The sequence below is a fragment of the Heloderma suspectum genome, chromosome 1 (assembly GCF_057233095.1).
Source record: "Heloderma suspectum isolate Gila_16-S chromosome 1, 16-S_ref, whole genome shotgun sequence".
Lineage (NCBI taxonomy): Eukaryota > Metazoa > Chordata > Lepidosauria > Squamata > Helodermatidae > Heloderma > Heloderma suspectum.
In genome coordinates, this window is record NC_139458.1 from 335,975,617 (window position 1) to 335,996,002 (window position 20,386).

The 20,386-nt window shown below is 44.3% G+C and overlaps 1 protein-coding gene across 4 annotated transcripts in view; it reads left to right on the forward strand.

Moving 5' to 3' along the window:
- ARG1 (arginase 1) overlaps positions 1 to 20,386 on the forward strand; it is a 37,520-nt gene that overhangs the window by 8,891 nt on the left and 8,243 nt on the right. For 2 of the 4 annotated variants that reach the window (XM_084827531.1, XM_084827532.1), the window contains 3 exons: positions 845 to 940; positions 16,667 to 16,739; positions 19,325 to 19,499. In XM_084827531.1, the coding sequence (XP_084683657.1) occupies positions 860 to 940; positions 16,667 to 16,739; positions 19,325 to 19,499 (329 nt within the window). In that variant the 5' untranslated portion in view covers positions 845 to 859. Of the gene's footprint in view, positions 1 to 844; positions 941 to 11,063; positions 11,190 to 16,666; positions 16,740 to 19,324; positions 19,500 to 20,386 lie in introns of those variants that run through there. The other 2 variants (XM_084827533.1, XM_084827534.1) reach the window with 2 other exon arrangements.

The following is a 20,386-nucleotide window of genomic DNA, read 5'->3' on the forward strand; positions in this document are numbered from 1 at the left end:
CACAGCTTCTCTCTTTTTTCCTAAGGATCTGTGCTCTCAGGCTAGCCCCCATTTTGCATCCTCCACAATGTAGGTGTGAGGGGGGCAGTGTTGTATCTAGCTCCAAGGAAGAGGTGGAGCTAGTGCTATACTTAAATTTATCCTCCAATTTCCTGAAAGGTTTCATCTCCCATGAAAGAGGCTTCTGTTGTTTTGCCTCGTTTTCAGGGTGTTTTATAATTTATATTATAAATAATATTATATATTATTGGGGTGGGCTAGGGTAATTTTAGAAATGTGATGTTTTTAATGTTGAATTTTATTGTATAAACTGTTTTTATTGTTGCACATCGCCCAGAGTGGCTGGGTGACCAGCCAGATGGGCGATTAATAAATTTAAACAAACAAATAAATAAATAGTGGTGTTTTTGAGCTTACCTAACCACTGTGAGCAGGGCCACCCCTATCATTAGGCCCAGTGAAGTGGTTGCTGTGGGCAGCAAATGCTGGAAAGTGGCAGCAAGGAGTTGGAGGAGAGAGCTGTATGCCACCTACGCCCCCTAAACTAATCTGCTGTCTTCAGGTGTAGTGGAGGATGATATGCCATTGTCAGTGTTAAAGAAAGATTCAACTGACAGTCCAGTTGGCTCTTGGTACATTGAATAGGAGGGGGTGCCATCTTGTTGTTCTCCTCAAGCAGCAGAATGTCTGCGGCTAGCCCTGACTGTGCTGTGTGTGTTTGCATCTTTCTGTTACACATTTCTCCATTGCTGTGCAGCCTCCCAGGCTGCCTGCGGTTCTTGATCTGAAAAAGCGCTATGGGAAGAATTACTTCATGATGCCTTTCTCTGGGCTTTAATTGAAGGGTGGGAAGCCAAGGATGCTACAGGTTGCCAGAGAGAGGAATGTACAATTAAAGACAGAACACTTGTGCACACTCCTCGGCCACCTCATAAGTAAGGTAAGCACAAGAAACCTGAACCCAACCCCTGAGAATTTCACTGAAATGTTCTTCTTTGAATTTCTTTTCAAAAGTAATTTCTTTTCTTTTAAATTGAATGAGAATGGTTGACAAAAATGTGGGGGAAATTTTCAGCACAGCACTACCCCCCCCCCCGATTTTTAAAAAGCATTTTCCTTTATCACTAAATCCTGGTTTAAAAATATGTTTTAGGTGTTTGCATTTTTATTTATTTGTTTTATGGTGCTTGGGGTGGCTAACAATAATAAAACCAAGATTAAAACAAAAACTAAATTAAAACAATCATAAAAAACAAGAGAATTAAAAATACAATTAAAAACTCAACAATAAAAGAAATAAATAGCACCCTATCCAATACAAATCCCTTCAGGAACAGATGTATTTTAAATTGTGTGTGTGTGTGAGTGTGTGTGTGTTTGCTCTACATCATCTTGAGCACTTTTTGAGTGCTGGAGTGATAAAAAAAAGTCTAAATAAATAAAGAATTGTACTGCCTTAGTTCCAAAAGTTCATTTCTCAAGGCATTTGCAAGACTGGGGCTAGCTTATTCTGTGTCAGATTCAGAAGTAACCCTATGCTAAAATAAGCACCAACTGGAAAATTGTGGGGTCTGCTAAAATAAAATAATCACCTCAAAATGGAAACTTTGGGCAGGATTGAAAATTATACCCTTTCGTTGGGCAGAAAGGGTATAATGAATGGAGGCAAGACTTTTAAAAACTAGCACATCACAGAGGATAATGCAAATGTAGGGGTTACCTCACCTGCCTTTGTGACCCCATCTTGCTACATGACCTGGGACTGTCTCTTTGACTCTTTATGTGAGACAAGATCCTTAAACAGGAAATTACACAGACGCGCGCCCTCGTGCACACACACACACACACACACACACACACACAGCAGCTTTATATCTGTATACCTATGTATGTATATATCTCTAGTTCTGCCCTGTTCATCTTGTAATAAATCTATCTATTGTTTTTCCTAATCAGTCTCCTGAAAGGGTAAAGGAAGAAAGGAAACAAACAGGTATTGGTGGGGACAATGCTGGGACAACCTCTGCTACCACTGACCAGGCTGCTTACATCATAGTTTAGGGCAGGGCTGGACAACTTGTGGCCCTCCAGATATTTTGGCCTACAACTCACATCATCCTTGGCTATGCTGGCTAGGGCTGATGGGAGTTGTAGGCCATCATTCTGTCAATTACTCAAACATAGGTTTTGTCATAGTTTTCTTCTCTCTGGGGGGTGAGACAGGTGACTTCCCAGTGATGTGGGGCTAGAGAGGGGTTACACATATTTACAACCAAGTAACCGTGGTGCAAAAAGACTAGCTGCAATCATGAATAGCCCCAATCATGCCTTTTCTTCTTTGTGCATTTGTAGAGGAATTAATCAGCAGAATAAATCTATCTGATAAATAGGAGCAAGATTATAAGTAGTGATCAGAGGAGCTGGTTGTAGAAATTCTCCTCTCGAGGAGTTAGTAGCAGGAGGGGGTGTAACACTCTGATATTTGGCACTAGCAGTCATGTGTCACAGAGCAGTTATGTGTTCTGTGGTGTGGGAGCAGCAGAACCACTGAAATCTCACAGCCTGTATTCTCTGCGTGTGCCCTGTTCTTTGACAGACGTTATGTGCCGGGGGATTGTGACAACATGGTCTTCTGAACAAATGTGCCCTTGGACCTGTTCAAAGGTCTAATAGCTCCCCTGTTCTCCAACCTGGGCCAGCCTCCCTAAGGACGAACTGATCTTTTAACATGTTCATGGATTCCTTGCACTTGAAATTCTTGTAAAGGTTTGAGATTTGTGGTTGATTTTTTCCTCGCCTCTGTAGTTCTCTGGAAAAAACTAGGCAATTTAGATGATACCTGAAACATCTGATCCGGCCCTTCATGTGGAGCTAGTTCACTGGTCCTGCCTTTGTTGTCCATGGCTATCTGTACAGCCCATCCAATTGTGGCCTACCTGTGTAAACTGAGGCACCGTGGTGTAGTGGTTAGAATGTCAGGCCAGAAGTGGGAGCTCCAGCTTCAGATTTGCACTCAGTCATGACACTCACTAGGTGACTCTGGGCTGGTCACACACACTCTCAGCCTAACCTACCTCATAGGGTGGTTGTGAGGATCAGGGCTGGTGCCAGACGCCAGTGGGCCCTTGGCATAGTGCTACCAGTGAGCCCACGCTGCTCTCCCACCACCACCTGCTGCTGAAGCCCCTCACTGCTACTTCAAACATAAGTATTTTGTTTTATTTATTTATTTATTTATTTATTTATTCATTTCATTTCTATACCGCCCAATAGCTGAAGGTCTCTGGGTGGTTCACAAAAATTAAAACCAAACAGCACACAATAAAACAATTTAAAACATATAGAACATTAAAACCACAATATAACAATACAACCACAATAAAACCTAGCAGCAGTGCAGGAGTTTAAAATACAGATTTAAAACAGCAAAGCTAAAAGTCTAGAAAGCTAAAATGCTAAAATGCCTGGGAAAATAAAAAGGTCTTCACCTGGCGCCGAAAGGAATACAATGTAGGTGCCAGGCGAACCTCACTAGGGAGCTCAATCCAGAGCTGGGGTGCCACAGCAGAAAAAGCCCTCCTCCTAGTAGCCACCCGCCTCACTTCCTTTGGCTCATGGGGAAGGGCCGCTGACGATGATCTTAAGGTCCGGGCAGGCACATATGGGAGGAGGTGCTCCTTCAGATAACCTGGCCCCAAGCCATAAAGGGCTTTAAATGTTAATACCAGCACTTTGGATCGGGCCCGGAAATGGACTGGCAGCCAGTGCAGCTGGAAAAGTACTGACGTAATATAAGCTTGCAGGCCAGTCCCTGTTAACAATCTTGCTGCCCTATTTTGGACCAGCTGAAGTTTCTGGACCGTTTTCAAAGGCAGCCCCACGTAAAACGCATTGCAATAATCCAGACAAGAAGTTATCAGAGCATGGATCACTGTAGCTAGGCTATCTCTGTCCAGATAAGGGCGTAGTTGGTATACCAGCCTAAGCTGATAAAAAGTGCTCCGTGCCACTGAGTTCACCTGTGCCTCAAGGGACAGTTCTGGATCCAAGAGCACCCCCAAACTACGAACCTGATCCTTTAGGGGGAGCACAACCCCCTCCAGAACAGGTTGAATATCACCTAGCCGGGCAGATGAACCACCCACTAACAGTGCCTCCATCTTGTCCGGATTGAATTTCAGTTTATTGGCCCTCATCCAGTCCATTACCATGCCCAGGCACTGATTCAGAACAGCCACCGCCTCACTCATACAATAAAACTGGACCAGACGGTGCTCTGAACGCCTCTACCAATGGAACTGCATTAATGGTGGTGTCCAATTCATGACGAATCTGAGCAACTTTATCTTCAAAGTGCCGTGCAAACTTGTCACAGTGTGCTACCAAGGGTTCCAGCGTCACTCTCCCTGGCCCAGAATGTAACAGGCCGCGAACCACTCGGAAAATCTCTGCTGGACAACACTGAGAAGATGCAATGCTGGTGGAAAAGAACTGTCTCTTTACCACCCTCACCGCCACAGAGTAGGCTTGATAGTGGGCTCTTACCTGTGTTCGGTCAGACTCAGCATGAGTTTTCCTCCACCTGCGTTCTAGCCGTCTCCCCTCTTGCTTCATTGCCCTCAGCTCAGGTGTATAGCAAGGAGATGGCCGGGCTCTGCTCAGAGGGAGAGGGCGCTTGGGTGTGATCGTGTCAACTGCCCGAGTTATTTCTGTATTCCACAGAGCGACCTGGGCTTCGACAGGAGCACCAGACATAACAGCAGGAAAATCCCCCAGAGCCCTCTGGAATCCATCAGAATACATTAATCTCCGGGGGCGGACCATTTTAATAGGTCCCCCACCCTTGCAGTGGGGGAAGGCTGCCAGGAGTCTAAACCTCATCAGGAAGTGATCTGACCATGACAAAGGGACAGATGTTAATTCCTCCACTTTCAGATCACCATCCTCCTGCCCAGTCGAGAGAACCAGATCAAGCGTGTGTCCTTTTATATGCGTTGGGCCGATGACATGTTGGGACAGCCCCATGGTTGTCATGGCGGCCATGAAGTCCTGAGCCACCTTGGATACAGCAGCCTCAGCATGGAAGTTGAGATCCCCCAGGACCATCATCCTGGGGGTCTTCAACACCAAGTCCGAGACCACCTCCGTCAGCTCAGGCAGGGAGTCTGATGGGCAGCAGGGTGGGCGGTACACCAACAGAATCCCTAATCTGTCCCGGGTACCCAACACAAGGTACAAACACTCAAGATCTGCACTCGAATGAGCAGGAAGCCTGGAGAGGGAGATTGAATTCCTATAGACCACGGCAACCCCCCCTCCCCGACCCTCAAGTCGGTGTTGGTGCTGCACCGAGTACCCAGGAGGGCACAGCTGGGAGAGGGTGACCCCTCCCCGTTCCCCCACCCAGGTCTCAGTAATACATGCCAGGTCAGCCCCCTCATCCACAATCAAATCATGGATGAGGGAGGTCTTATTTTGGGCCGACCTGGCATTCAGCAGCAGCAGCACCAGACCCGAGGGCAGACTGGTAAGGCTTTTTTTCCTTTTAAAATGGGGGCCTGCAGGGGCCTGCAGAGTTGGCCGTGGCATTTTGTTTTGCCAGCAGGGCTGGGTGGGTGGGTGAGGAGGAGGATGGCAGGCAGCAGCTGCAGCTGGTTCAAGGACAGGGATGGGTGCTTCTGGGTCTCTGGGCCCTTTGCAGCTGCCCGCCCCCGCCAACCCCTGACACCAGGCCTCTTGAGGATAAAATGTTTAGGATGCATTCCAGTGGGTCCGTGTGTGTCTGTGTGTACGGGTGGTAGAATGCTGGCTCCAAGTATAAACCTGGATAGTACAATTGATGTATCATCTACAATGCCCCTCAGTCCTTACTGTTTAAAAATTCCATTTTTTCAGGCCTATGTATGGAGGTGTGTTCCAAACATGGGTGTTGCATAACTCACACAAACCGTTTTTTCATATCATTGTGTGTAAAATGTTCAGCATTGTAAATCAGTGCTAAAAAATCTATTAAGCTACTAAGAATTATGGAGGTTCAACTGATCAGTTCAAGGAGCGATGATCATGTATGAGCTTCTCTCCTCATTGATGGATATAATTTGTAGTTAATGAACAGGCTGCATCAGCAATAGCTGATATGTGATAAGAGTTCCAGAAGACCAGTTGTAGTTTATTGCTGTGCTGATTTTTTGTGAGATTTACGTTTCATTGCAACTTAAGGTTTGCAAATAACAAAACAACAACAACATTTGCCTTCCACTCTGTTTTGCATTTCAAGGCCTATTTGTAGCCATCCCCCACCCCCCAATATGATGCTGCTTGGATGTCAATAAAAGCATTTCTTCACTACAAAATCCCAGCCAATCAGGGATGATATAGTGAACATGATAATGTTACGGTGCCACATAACCAATCAAATGTGTTTATATGACCATGTCACTGAGGGCAAAGAAAGACCTTCAGTTGTCCTCACTCTACATGGGAGCGAAAAGAGAGAATACATTCCTAATGTCCACAGAACCATACTGATTAGCATGGCAACAGGGATTCATTTTCTCTTTCCCTGATAACTGCCCCTTTGCAAACAGTTTCACACCCTGTTGCAAAGGGGTAAAACAGCCACCACAAAGGCATGGTGCATTTTGCAGGTGCAAAATATTTTGTGAAATGTCCCCTGTCCCCCAGTCCGTATTGGCTCAGCACTATTTCGTTATCATATGGAAAACATGTCAGCATGGAAAAAATAGAAGCACATCAAAGATAAGGTTATAACCTAAGACTAGAGTTGACACCCTGATCTTAACTATGTTTTTGTAGAAGTGAGGTGGAAGTAAGTTTTCATTTATTTAGATGAAAGCATGCTTCAGAGCATAGTCACTTTAAGATAACTGCATGAGTACAATGATTTGGTGAAGCAAGCCCAGGTAGGATGTGACTTAGGTTTCATTGCAAGTAAAGAGGCCCTGGCTTCACAGCCCAGACTATAAAGTTCTTTCCTACTTTAATTTCAGAGAATCCCAGTTTAATGCCTGCACTAATGTTGGCAGTCAAGCCCATTACCATTTCGTCTTTTACTTGCCTTTCTCACATGCACAGCCTTTGATCCTGTCACATGAGAAAGCAAGACTCTAAATATCGATTGATCTGTTGTTTGTAGAACACACAGATGTCACCTGTTAGCAGAGCAGCTGTTCTGCTGTGACAAAGGTTGATTTCAGTTTGTCATTCACGGTTTATTTTGGAGGGTAAATGGTTTGTTCATATTGATGACAAACTCTGTTCTGTTTCCTTGAGTTCCAGAATTAGTGTAGAGTTCTACCTTTTTTTGCAGGAAAAAAGAAAAGGCAAAATGTTCAGGGGACCTGGGAGAATTACTGCGGCACAGTTTAGTTTGGTTGTTATTATCCTATCTTGTGGGATCTTCATCATTAAGAAGGGGCTGAACACACATGTATCATGCAGGTTGTAGACATAGGTTACTCTGCCACAGACCAGATGACCAGTGGATTCTCTTCTGTGTGTTGGCTCATACATGCACGTCTGTAACTGGATGACTGCAGTAGAGTGTGGAAGCTTGCATGTGTGAACGATCCATCACTGATCAAACACAAAAGACAGATTTTGCACCATGGCACTTCACACACAATCTTTGCAACTCACTGGGTAACCAGTTGGTGAGAAATTGGTGTTGGGTAATCATCTGGTAAGAAATCAAATCAGGTACTTAGTATACACATGCAGGAACTAGCAGACTGTTTCTACAGTTCTGTAATAAACCACATGCATCACACAATAAGATGTATATGCTGTGAGCTCTTGGTATAAACCCAATTTCTATAGCTCAACAGGAAAGAGAACTGCCATCATTAAGTATACTACTGGAGAAAACAGGATTACTGACATCTAATCCAGCCCTGGGATACTAATCTTTGTAACCATGTCCTGTGTCATATGACAAAGTCTGTGAATCCAGAATCCTCCACAATCACTTGGGTAACAACAAGATGATCCGCAGGAATGCTGCTAAGCATGAAGATGGTATGCCATGACCCCAGTTATTTGACTGAGGACTACAAAGGTTAAATACTCCCATCACCTGACAGAGATCAGTAGACTTTTACTTAGTTACAAGCAAGGTCAATGCACTATGAGGAAGTAAGTTTTATTGAACTCATGGGATTTCCTTCTGACGAAACATGCATAGGATCAGGCTACACAAGTAATGCCAAAGTTAAAAACAATAGCCAACCTCATTATGAAACAATTTGAAATGCTTCAGTTAAACTTCACTTTAAACATACATAAATAAATAAATAAATAAATAGATACATACTTTTAGGATGAATGTTAAATCACTGGGATCTGAGGTACTGATTTCAAGTCATTCAGTTCTGAAATCCACAAACCATGAGTGCAACTTACATATCAACTGCAAATCAGCCTGCATTCGCAAAGGGTCTACACAACCTGGGCTCATTTTATAGGTTAACTGATTGATTTGAATTCGTACTCTTGCCAGAGACTCAGGGTAGATAACAACAAAATTACAAGCAGATATGATGTCCCATTGAAATGATATTAAAATGAAATTAAGCCGCTATATATGCAATCAAATTACAATGACCTTTCAGTGGTCTTCCTTAACCTTGGCTCCCCCAAATCTGGTACAAATGGAAATATGTTTAATTATTTTGAACAGAGGTAGGCAAACAGGGCAGGGGCTGTCTTCACAAGCAATTTGGTGCGAAGTTAGAACAGTCTGAGGTCCTTCGCGACAGATGAAGTCGTCACCAATCCGCTGCCAACCAGCCGCTTCCCTCTTGAAATGCCATGTTTTCTGAAACTCCTTTTACTCATACTTTTTTTTTTTACTTAAAGCGGCTCCCTGGTGGTTTTGCCACAGTGTGCCATGTATCCCCCCACCCACACACATGCACTAAATCCTGGGTGTGCCTCTGTGACTGGGCAGTGATGTGGTCAAGGGGGAGGGATGCCCCATTCCCTCTTGTTTCCCCAGTGTAAGTACTTTTTCCCATAGAAAAAGTCCCCAGGAGCGCAGCAGCCACCCCTCACATTACCGCAGTAGTGGGGACACTCATTCACCTTAGGCAGCCTTCTTTTAATCTTTAACACATCCCCCCTTCTTTGCATCTTTACGCATAAGTAAGAAGTAAATCTTGCTCCCCCACAGTGAGTCTTTCACATATCGCTACACATTTGGAGCCACAGTAGTTTGTTAAGGGGTTAAAGGCTAAGTTTAGTAACTCACCTGCCTTTCCAACACCTGCCCTAAAGCGTTCTTTTGTTTCTCTGATGCTCTCTTAAATCGCTGTTTTGATGCTGTGCTTCTTTGATGTTCTGTAGTTTCTCTGATGTAAACTCGTTTCTCTGTTGTTATGTAAAGTCCCTTCTAGGATCTTTGGGGTTTATGGAAGCCTCTCACCACGAGCAGGGAGAAGGAGAAGGGGTGGGGATTGGAAGCAATAACTCCACTGCAGATTGCTGGAATGCGGTGAAATTGGGGGTGGGTGGGATACTTTCAGGGATTTTAAAGGTATGGTACACTTGGTTATCTTGGTTCCTGACGGACCAAAGCCAATTCCATGAAAATCTGGGTAATACTCCAATATGCTTCTTATTCCATTGTCATGAAGACACCCCGCCCCCTTGGACTCCTCCCTCTCCTTGACCATTGGCCATGCTGGCTGTGAAATTGTATCAGGAGGAACCAGGTTGCTTCTCCTTGCTTCCGAATGTAGTTCAGATCCAAGTTTTGGAGAGTCTTCAAGAGAAAGGAGTTCCATAGTTGTGGGTCATTTAAGGTCTTACAGGTCAAAACCAGCATCTTGTACAGGGGTGCAAAAAGTGCAGTCCACCAAACCATTTATGGCAGTCCATCAGGCAGCCCCTCCCCCACTTCCTGCATATGCTGCAGCAGCAGCACTGCCTGGGGTTTCCAGCGGTAGCAGGGGGGTCCCTTCTTTATCTCCAGTCTCCAAGGGATTCCCTACCGAGCAAAAGCAAGGGAATCCCCAGGCCTGTGTGTGTGTGTGTGTGTGTGTGTCTGTTTGAGCAAGCATGCACATGCATGCACTGTGTGCAGCCCCCTGGCACTACCCAATGGGGTACTTGGGGCCAAAAAGGTTGTGGACCTCTGATCTTGACTTATGCTCCAAAGAGACTGGGCATTCTGGAACACTGATGTAACAGGTTTTTGCCATCGCACATGCGTCCGGTTCGAAAGCCTCCTGATCATTATTAGGCTGTGACAGTGCTGTAGAATAAATTATAGCAGCAGCCATAGTATATATGTTTATGGTGCTTCTTTTACATCACCTGACTTTTAAATGGTTCAAGATGTATGAGATTCATATGCTAAATTAAGCTATCTCCATTTTAACAAGAATAGGAAAGGCTATGTAAATGCAACCTTGGAACTGAACTGGAATAGTGCATTCTGGTTTTCAGTTAGGAAAGGGAAAATAAAATGCTTCAACAGGACTTTGCTGGTAGCATGTTCTAAAGAAAAGAGACAAGGACAATCCATTTTTATAATTTTTCACTTGGTGAACATTTTAAAGGAAACTTCAGGTTATATTTTAAAAAATCATTATGTAAATAGGAAGCCTCATGCCAGTATATGACCCAGGATGAAAAGCATTGCAATTTGAAGTGGTTTCAGGGAATGCCAGAACAAAGTGTGTGGCATATGCACTTTGAGATAATTAAAAGTGTGGTATGTATAGGGTGCAGTCCAGAGAAAAGTAGCAAAGCTTATGTATGGGGGTTCTGAACAATGAAGAATGCAAGTCCTGCTGATTTCTCTGGGATGTCGGTATGGAAATCAGCTAGGTCGTCATAATTACTAAAAAAAAACCCACCCCACACACTTGAAAATAAGCAGGTAGTAGCTGTAAGATATGGGGAAAAGAGGGAACTGACAGAAAATAGCTACTGGAACAAAGCAACTGGTTGAGCAACCACTCTACTTTGTGGGTGGAGAGAGAGGGAGAAGACCTCCGCCCCACCAGGGTATATATGGAAGGCATGAGCTACATTTTGTCAGGAGCTGGACAGCCTGAAAGCAAATCAGGAGAGTCCCTTCCTCCTAGCGAGAGTTCTGCAGGAGAATGAGTCTCAAGAATAAGGTTTCCATTGGGATAATTGGAGCTCCCTTTTCAAAAGGACAGGTAACCAGTGTTCCTCTGATTGTTTTTCCCCCTCTAAAGTTGTATATAAATTCCAGTGTTTAAAAACCTAATTCTTCAAATTGTCCCTTTGACTCCGTTTTATGAAGCTGAAGATGTCACTCTTTGTGACGATGTTTAAAATAATAAAAATAAACTTATCATAAAGATATCAAATCTAAACATAATGGTAATAATATATTGTATCTAAATAGAATAGAAATAAATTTACAATGAGGTGGATTTGTGAATGACGCTGCACTTACTTTCTGCCCTTAAGAGTTAAGGTAGGAAAGAGTTAAGGTACCAAATTAACTTTTCTGTATGTGTGTTTTCCTTTGAGACTGGCCTGTGTCATTCGTATTGTTTTAGACCAAGCCAAAACGTTACTCTTAAGAGAGGGAAAAAAGAAAGTTTAACATCTATTCATTGTTTTAACACATTTAAACACAGGGAAAGCATTTCCCTGTTCCTCCTACAGCATCCCCTTCTTAACATCATATGTTTATGTTGAATTCAGTTATTATTGATTGATTGATACTTTTTTTAAGGTTTATAGGCCACCTTTTAGGGGAAGCCCTTACAAGGTAAAGTAATGAATGCCACTTTTAAGCTGTCTACAAGAATAACTGAATAGCCTGTCAGAATAATGAATCCTTATCAAAAAAATTCCATATAGGATATCTTTAAAAATTCAGATCTATTGAATTGCTCTCATGTCTGTAGTAGAGAGAGCCTATTTCAGTATTACTTTCCTGCAGTCAAATGCTTCTGATTATGTTTTGTGGGCATGTTCCTCTTTCCTATTCATATCCTAAAGTAGGGATGGGGAACCTCAGACCCAGGGGCCAAAGTTGGCCCTCCAGGGTTCCCCAGATGGCCCCACCCCCTTTCCCCCACCAGCAATTGTGCCATTTTTTCCCATTCTAAAAGGTTAACTTTTATTTATTTATTTATTTACAAGGTTGATATATCCCTCTATATCCACTAAAATTCCCAGGCTATGAACAACGAAAAGGAAGGGAGGGAAAGTATCAAAATACAGAGTTAAAATCAAATGATGCTAATCAAACTGTGTTAGTCGAGGAAGGCTTGTTTAGATAAAAATGGCTTCAGCAGGTGGTGAAAATGAAACAATGTCAGTTCCTGCCTAATATCAATAGGCAGGGAGTTCCATAGAGAGGGAGCAAATACACTGAAGGCTCTACTCTGAGTAGACTCCAGATGGACTGTAGGTCCACGCGGAACAAAGAATGCCTCTCCTCAGGCTTTGTTACTGGTAGTAAGAGTAATTTGGTAATTTTGGCTCCATTCCATTTGCCATTGGCTCCACCCCATTTATCTTCAGCCCCACCCACCATGGAATGCAGCCCCCAGGAGCTTCTCTGGAACTGAATGCAGCCCTCTGGCTGGAAGAGAATCCCCATCCCTGCCCTGACGGCCTATGCAGAAGAAGGTAAAATTTCCCCTAATCTAGATAAATTTTATTTTTAAAATAACCTGAGAATATCTCAACGTACATTTTGAGTTCCCATTAATGTTAATAGGCTTGCAGCACGCAGTGCTAATGTACTTCTGAAAACAGATTATCCATTTGTATTTTAATAAGCAGACACGGCCTAATTACACTGGAGAGGTTTGATTTGTATGCCAGTATTGGGCATGTTCTGCTCAGAACCTATTAATGTCACAATAAACTCATCAAGTATAAGCTTGATGAACCACCATTGACTGCCCTCGGCTATGGCTGAACAGACTGATCAAACAGGGTGGGAAAGAAATATTTTAAAAACGTTTCTACTACTTGAGTGTGGCCCTGGAATGCACATCCTTGTCCTGCCCTAAAGAGCTCCATGCATTCCGGTGTGCCCAGGGCAAAAATGCTCTAGATTTTGAACATTGAACGGGGGAAGCAGGGTCATGTTGCTCTGTTGCCACTCCTCCACAGGTTGAACTTCACGTGGGCATCGATTCTACTCACATAGGGGCTCTTTCTGTATGATCAAGAACCCAGTTTTCCCTGCTGGAAAAGCAGGATTCCCATCTTGCACGCAGGGCCCTATGCACAAGCAGTTGTAGACTCATAGAATCTCTACAGATGTGAAGCTGAATGCATGGAGGCCAGGGACATGACCCTGCTCCCTCCCAGCCTCCCCAGTGCCAGAAAAGGGCTTCAGGCTGCCGCAGACATTTCAATCCACCGGAAGCTGTTGCAGGTGGGAACATTCTACGTTTTAAAATTTAGTTAGTTAACTAGCTAATTGAAATATTTTGACCCTGTTCCTCAGGGGCTGCTTACATGCAATCAGTAAAAACAAGACAGTCCCTGCCCACTGGCTTACAATCTGAAAACAGATGACACAAAAGGAAAAAGGGACAGGGAGGGAAGAGGGAAAATGTAAATGGTCTTTCAGCAGGGCTGGTGGAATGGCCTTTTCTATTAAAAATAAAGCAGCTTACAAGAGCACTAAATACAACAAAATAAAACAAATAGGGATGTGCACATGGTCCACGAGCTCTACTGGGCTATAACAGAAGCCAGAGCTTTAGCAAGACTCAAATATGTGGAAGTTTAATCAGATCAGCTAGATCAGAAAATAATACTTACGGCCCCAGACACTTCAGAATCAGAACTAGAAACTGTCCCTGTGCAGTCATGAAATGACTTCAAAGTGCATTTTTGCTACAATTCTTATTTGCTTAAATGTGTAATTATATGCATAAGATTCTTGCCTGAAAAACAGTGGCAACCGAACTTCGGCTGCTCACTTCTTTCCCACAGGCCTAACATGTTGCCCATCACAGCGACTCCCCATAATTCTCCCCTGCCCCGATGAGTCAGTTTGATGGGAAATATTTCTGTTTCCTTCCTTGACTGCTGCAAATTGTTGTCAGCTAGAAATGAATTCTTGAGTAATTAATGATGGCTGCAGTCCAGAAGGGCTCTTTTATACATGCACACAGCTAGGCTTTTTGTTCAGAGGCTTGGCCAGCAGCGTATTATGGTTTCGGTGCAAGGCAAAGAGGACGGGCGTCTGCTGTGCCAGAACAAATGCAGAAAGCTCAGCTGGACACGTGGTCCAGGCAGACAAGCTCCTCAGCATCATGGCTTGCGCACTGACTTGCTTTCTAGGAATCAGAATTGTTTTAGGTCCATACGAGTGTGAACTACAATGAAATGTTGCAGTGTGCAATGTAGGGTGGCCACTTATGAATCACCAAAACAGAAGAGATGCATCAACAAAAAAGAGGACAGTGATTGGCAAAACATTTGCATGTGTTAATTCATACTGGGTGGGTCCAGGGAGTGATAAATGCTTCCCTACGGGAAGGGGTGGTCCCTGCTGTCCTTAAGGAGGCAGTAATGTGGCCACTCCTGAAGAAGCCCACTCTGGACCCAACGGTGTTAAGACAACTACCACCCAGTCGCAAATACCCCTTTTCTAAGGAAGGTACTTGAGAGGGTCGTGGCGGACCAACTGCAGGCACTCTTGGAGGATACTGATTACCTAGACCCATTCCAGTCTGGGTTTCATCCTGGTTAGGACTGAATCAGCCTTGGTCGCCCTGATGGATGACCTTTATTAAGAGAGGGACAGGGAGAGTGCAACCCTGTTAATTCTGCTTGATCTCTCATCGCCTTTTGATACCATCGACCATGGTATCCTCCTGGATTGACTCCGTGGGAAGTGTAGGGGTGTACGAAACCCCGCTTAACTGGCTTCGCTGGGGTCCGCAGGTGGGGGGAGGTGATCCGTTCCTCCCCCCCGGAATCCTGCCCAGCCAGCTGCTCTCCGCAGCCAGGAGAGTAACATTGGGTGACTATTCCTCGGCCACTTAGCAATTGAGCTATGGGGTGCCACAGGGTACCATCTTGTCCCCAATGTTGTTTAACATCTATATGAAGCCGCTGGGAGAGGTCATTAGGGGATTTGGAGCTAAATGCCATCAGTATGCTGATGACACGCAGCTCCATCTCCCTGTGACATCTGAATCAGGAGAGGCTGTGCAAGTCCTGAATCAGTACCTAGACTCAGTAATGGGCTGGAGGAAGGCCAATAAACTGAAGCGGAATCCTGGCAAGACAGAAGCCCTGTGGATGAGTGGTTCCTGGGTCTGGGAGACAGGCTCATTGCCTGTTCTGGATGGGATTGCACTCCCTCTGAAAGATCAGGTCCGTAGTCTGGGGGTACTCCTAGATCCATCATTGTTGCTGGAGGCCCAAGTGGTCGTGACTGCTTGGAGTGTCTTTTACCAGCTTTGGTTGGTTCTCCAGCTATGGCCTCTCCTGGCCAGGGATAGATTGACCATGGTGGTACAGGCATTAGTAACCTCAAGACTGGATTACTGCAATGCGCTCTATGTGGGGCTGCCCTTAACGCTGGTCCAGAAGCTGGAGCTAGTGCAGAATGCAGCAGTTCAGCTGTTGTCGGGAGCTGCCCCTTTTCAGCGTGTAACTCCTCTGCTGAGGGAACTGCACTGGCTGCCTATTTGCTACCAGGGCAGGTTTAAGGTATTAGTACTAGTGTACAAAGCCCTAAACAACTGGGGACCAGGATACCTGGGAAAGCGCCTCCTTCCTTACCAACCTGCCCAGTCACTGACATCATCAGAGGGCATGTTCCTGGTGGCTCCACATGGACCCATGGCCCAGTTGGAGTCCACCAGGAAAAGAGCCTTCATTGTGGTGGCCCCCTTCCTGTGGAATTCCCTGCCTTTAGAGGATAGGCAGGCACCAACATTGTGTTCCTTCTGGCGCCTCCTGAAGACGTTGTTATTTCAAGAGGCCTTCCTTGCATGACCAGGCGTGGTTTGTTAAATTCCACTTTGCTGGGGTTTGTCTTTTAAAAAAATGTTTTAACTCTTTTAACCTGTCATTTTATTCCTTTACCATGTTGTTCACTGCTCCAAAATCTTCTGATGTGGAGCAGTATATAAATATTGTAAATAAATAAATAATAATAATACGTGCAGATGCAACTTTAGAAAAAAAAACTTATAATCTAAATAGAAATACAACCCATCTCAATATAGTGCAGAGGACTGACAAAGTGACCTGTGTATCGACCTGTTCAGTCTGCTGTCCAGTTGCTAATTGCTGATGGGCAACATGTCTTATGGTTCTTTATCTTTAAACTGGACTTGGACTGGACAGCCCTTCAAATATAGGACACCTTCACATAGAGTCAGTCCTCTGGCAGCCTTTCAAATAGAGGGCTGTCCCATGTAAAAAAAGACACTTGGCCACCCTAGTGAAACACACCTCTTTAGTATTCTAGTCAACTGTGCCCTCCTTCATGATTCCATTGCCCTTTCCACTGAGTCTGGTTTTCTGTTCCAACCCCCCACCCCTTTTGCATGGGTGATGCTGTTTTGGCTACAAGAGTCCTCAGCTCCAAACGTCGGAAATGGAGGTGACTACATAATTTCTACAGGCATAATGCAATCGCTTGATTTTAATCTTTTTTTCTTATTGCTAGTCACAACGCGGGGTGGAAGAAGGTCCAACAGTGATGAGAGAAGCTGGCTTGCTTGATAAATTGAGAGCACAAGGTAATGGAAAATACAGTGCATAACATTTGTATTATGTCTAGAGCTGTAAATGTCCCAGAAAGTATGTCCAGGTTTCAGAAAGGTGATAAAACAACTTCCATGTTAATCACATGGAAGTTTAAGCTTTTAGTTTACAGAACAAAGATGCCTAATTAACTGGAACATATGGATCTTTGTTCTTAGAGTGGTTCCCTAGAAAAATATGGAAGTAAACCTACTTTGGTAGTTTTCAAATGTTCTGCAATCATGGAACCCTTTCCATATGAACTTGTTTTCTCAGGGACTTTTTGGCACATCTGCATGTTGCAAAGGAGTGTTCTAGATCACAGCCTTAGTCCATGTGATTCTGGCCAGGTCTACTAGACCTCACTGTTGCTCCGTGCGAACCGAGAGTGTATCCCAGGACACACTTAACATATAATAGCTAGTGATGGGTGAATGCACCCTAAGTGAATCCATAATTTACTTGGAAAGTAATGAATGAATCTGTGTAATCTCAGACGGGAGCTCTCCTTTAATGTGAGATCTTGTTCTGTGTATATGAGTTTTGCACATGCACACTATCAAACTGCATCTTGGGAGCTGTAGTCTGGAATCACATAATGCGATGGGGCCGCGGTGGCTTAGTGGTTAAGACGCTGAACTGCAGACTGGAAGGTCGGCAGGACAGCAGTTCGAGAACCGAGTGCTGCGTGACGGAGTGAGCTCCCATCTTCAGTCCCAGCTCCTGCCAACCTAGCAGTTTGAAAGCAAGAAATTGCAAGTAGATAAATAGGTGCTGCCTCGGCAGGAAAGGTAACAGCGTTCCGTGCACCTCGGTGTTCCGTCATGCCGGCCACGTGACCACGGAAGCGTCTTCGGACAGCGCTGGCTCTTCGGCTTAGAAACGGGGATGAGCACCGCACCCTACAGTACCTTTTTACCTTTTTAATGCGTCATGATGTCACGTGTCACCATGTTATGTACCCCTTCCTGATCGGTTGTGTTCACATGGTCTGCCTGATAATCAAGTCTAACTCATTTGTTGATTGGAAAAGAAATGATGGTGGTGGTTTGCCAGCTCACCTTAACCACTGCCGCATCCTCCATGAGTTTATTATCATCGCCACCAGCCTCACTCCCAGGAACATATTTTGTTCTGGAAAATTTAGTTAATGTCTAAGTAAGCAACAAACTGCATCTGCCAAAGCCCTGCACTCCACCTTGCCAAGCAGCCGCACCACCTGCATCACACCATGGAGACCTCCTCTTGCTCTCTTCCAGCATCCCTCTTACAGACAAACTCCAGAGTCACCCACCTGCACCCATTAAAGGACTTTTAGTCTTTTTACTAAAGGGTTAAACCAACCAACTCAGGGCATGTGTGGAAATCGCATTGTTTAGATGCAGGCTGCAAAGCTCACAATTAATTGTGAAGCAAAGCTCTGAAGCTCACAATTAATTACACAATTAAGAATAACTTCATAAGCCTCTGATCCAGGTTTGCTACAAAGGTGAGCGTTACAAACGCACGAGTGTTGACCAAGAAGTTGAGCAATTACGAAATTTGTCGGCATCACTTATAATAGCAGAAGACGAGAGATGGGGAGCAAGCTGACATTTAAGGAAACTCGTCCACCATTCCTGACCTTGTCATTGAGGAATCTTTGATAGACTTCAGGCTCCCCTACCTATTAACCTATGTAGAGGATGCATGCATTTCTTATTTTATGAGAAGTGTCTGGCTCCTGTGTGAAAATAATTACTCCAGTAAAGACGGAGGCAGCTCAGTAAATAACACCCCCACCTGCTCAGTGCATACAAGGGAGAAGAAAGCCACGTAGACACGTACAGCCACAATGAAGCGACAGTCGCTGAGGCATAAATGAAAATGTGTTTACAAATACATCCACAGCATCTGCAGAATTGGTTTAGGTGAGGGAAACAGGCATTCACATCCTTCCTCGTTATGAACCTCATTGAAAAGCTGAGACTTGCACTCCCTTACTTTGTGGGATTGTGGGAGATTTAAAAAATTTAACTCTGAGAAGGATGGCATAATGTGCAAGTATGGAGCCATCAAAGAAACTCCATTTTATGTAAAAAGATATTTTAATTAAAGTCCTGATCATTGTGTGTGTGTGTGTGTGTGTGTGTGTATCAAAACAACAAAGGGCAACTATGTGAATTGAACCAGGCTTGTAAATAAACCCACAAAAGTTACTAACCTGCAAAAACTTTTTGTTAGCCTACTGGGAGCTGGGAGAGCATAGATGAAAAGCTTCATCCCTCCTGTAGCAGCCTGCTGCATTTCAGTGCCAGGTGCAGAACAGGGGACTTCCTCCTCTGGCAGCCTGCTTGGCTTCTGTAACTGGTGGGGGCAGAGGAGGCATGGAGTCCTCTGCCCCTCCTCTATCAGACTGTTCACTCACCTGTATGTAACTCCTTGTCGCTTATAGCTACCATGCTAATGCTTAATTATAAGGCTGATTGAATGTGTCAGCCCAGGTGGCCAGTTTTCTTAAAGTATTTTGGTGTGTACTTTCATTTCTACCATGCAAGAGTAAGCAATTGTCATTTTTTGCTCCACACACCCCCTTTTCCAGGATGTGATGTTAAAGATTATGGAAATCTGCAGTTTGATGACTTTCCAAATGATAACCCATTTAACAAAACGAAGAATCCCAGGTCAGTTGGGAAAGCAAACAAGCTGTTAGCTAATGCCGTCGCAGAGGTGAAGAGGAGTGGAAGAACCTCGTTAGTTCTTGGTGGAGACCACAGGTATATGTTTACAGCAGGGATACAGAACCGTAGGCCCATGGGCCAAATCCAGCCTGCCTGGGATGCCAGAGAACCAGGCCACAGAGAAAGGTTGCTCCTTCACTTGCCATAGAGAAAGGTTGCTCCTTCACTTATTTTCATTTCAGATCAGTATTGCAGATTCTTCCCTCCTGAGTCCTCCACAAAATGTTCTGGCACAGTTTTGGCACAGATGCTCAGCACCCTGGCCTGATGGGGAACATGCGTTCCTTCCATAGTCCTGTCCAGTAATACTTTCCATATCCCTCTGTTCAATCAAGGATTGTGAGTTACATTCTTTGAGATGGGGCTTTGAGATGGACAGCTCCTAGCACTATCAATCAAAAGACATTGTACAGCTGTTCTATCTTTCCCTCTTTAGCAGGTTTTCTGAGGTTAAAAAAAATGGTGGAAGAAGTGGTGGGAAAATACAGGAGGGTTACAGGTTGACAATGATGACATCTGGAGCCCGCATAAAATTCTGTGGAAGAATTGGGATGGTTACATGGTAACAGCATCATCTGGATGCATCCCTTTAGTGTGTAAAGGGAGAAGCACTGGGCAGAGGGATATGGGAGACATATATGAGAAAATGCTGCCGAGACTCAGATAGTCCATTTCCCAGAGATTCTACCTGCTCCCAAATCCTGGTAATGCATATGCCACAGAAAAATCTTCCACCGAAAATGTGCCATTTCCAGGACTTACATCCCAAGAAACTTGTTATATTCTTTAATTCCAAAATACTTTATTTAGATGTCTGGCATGTAATTATCATCTATTTTAGCACTGATTACAAAGTGCTAAAATACAAAGATTACAAACGCATTTCCGTCTTTACATTTCCCTGACTGCACAGAGCAACAGAG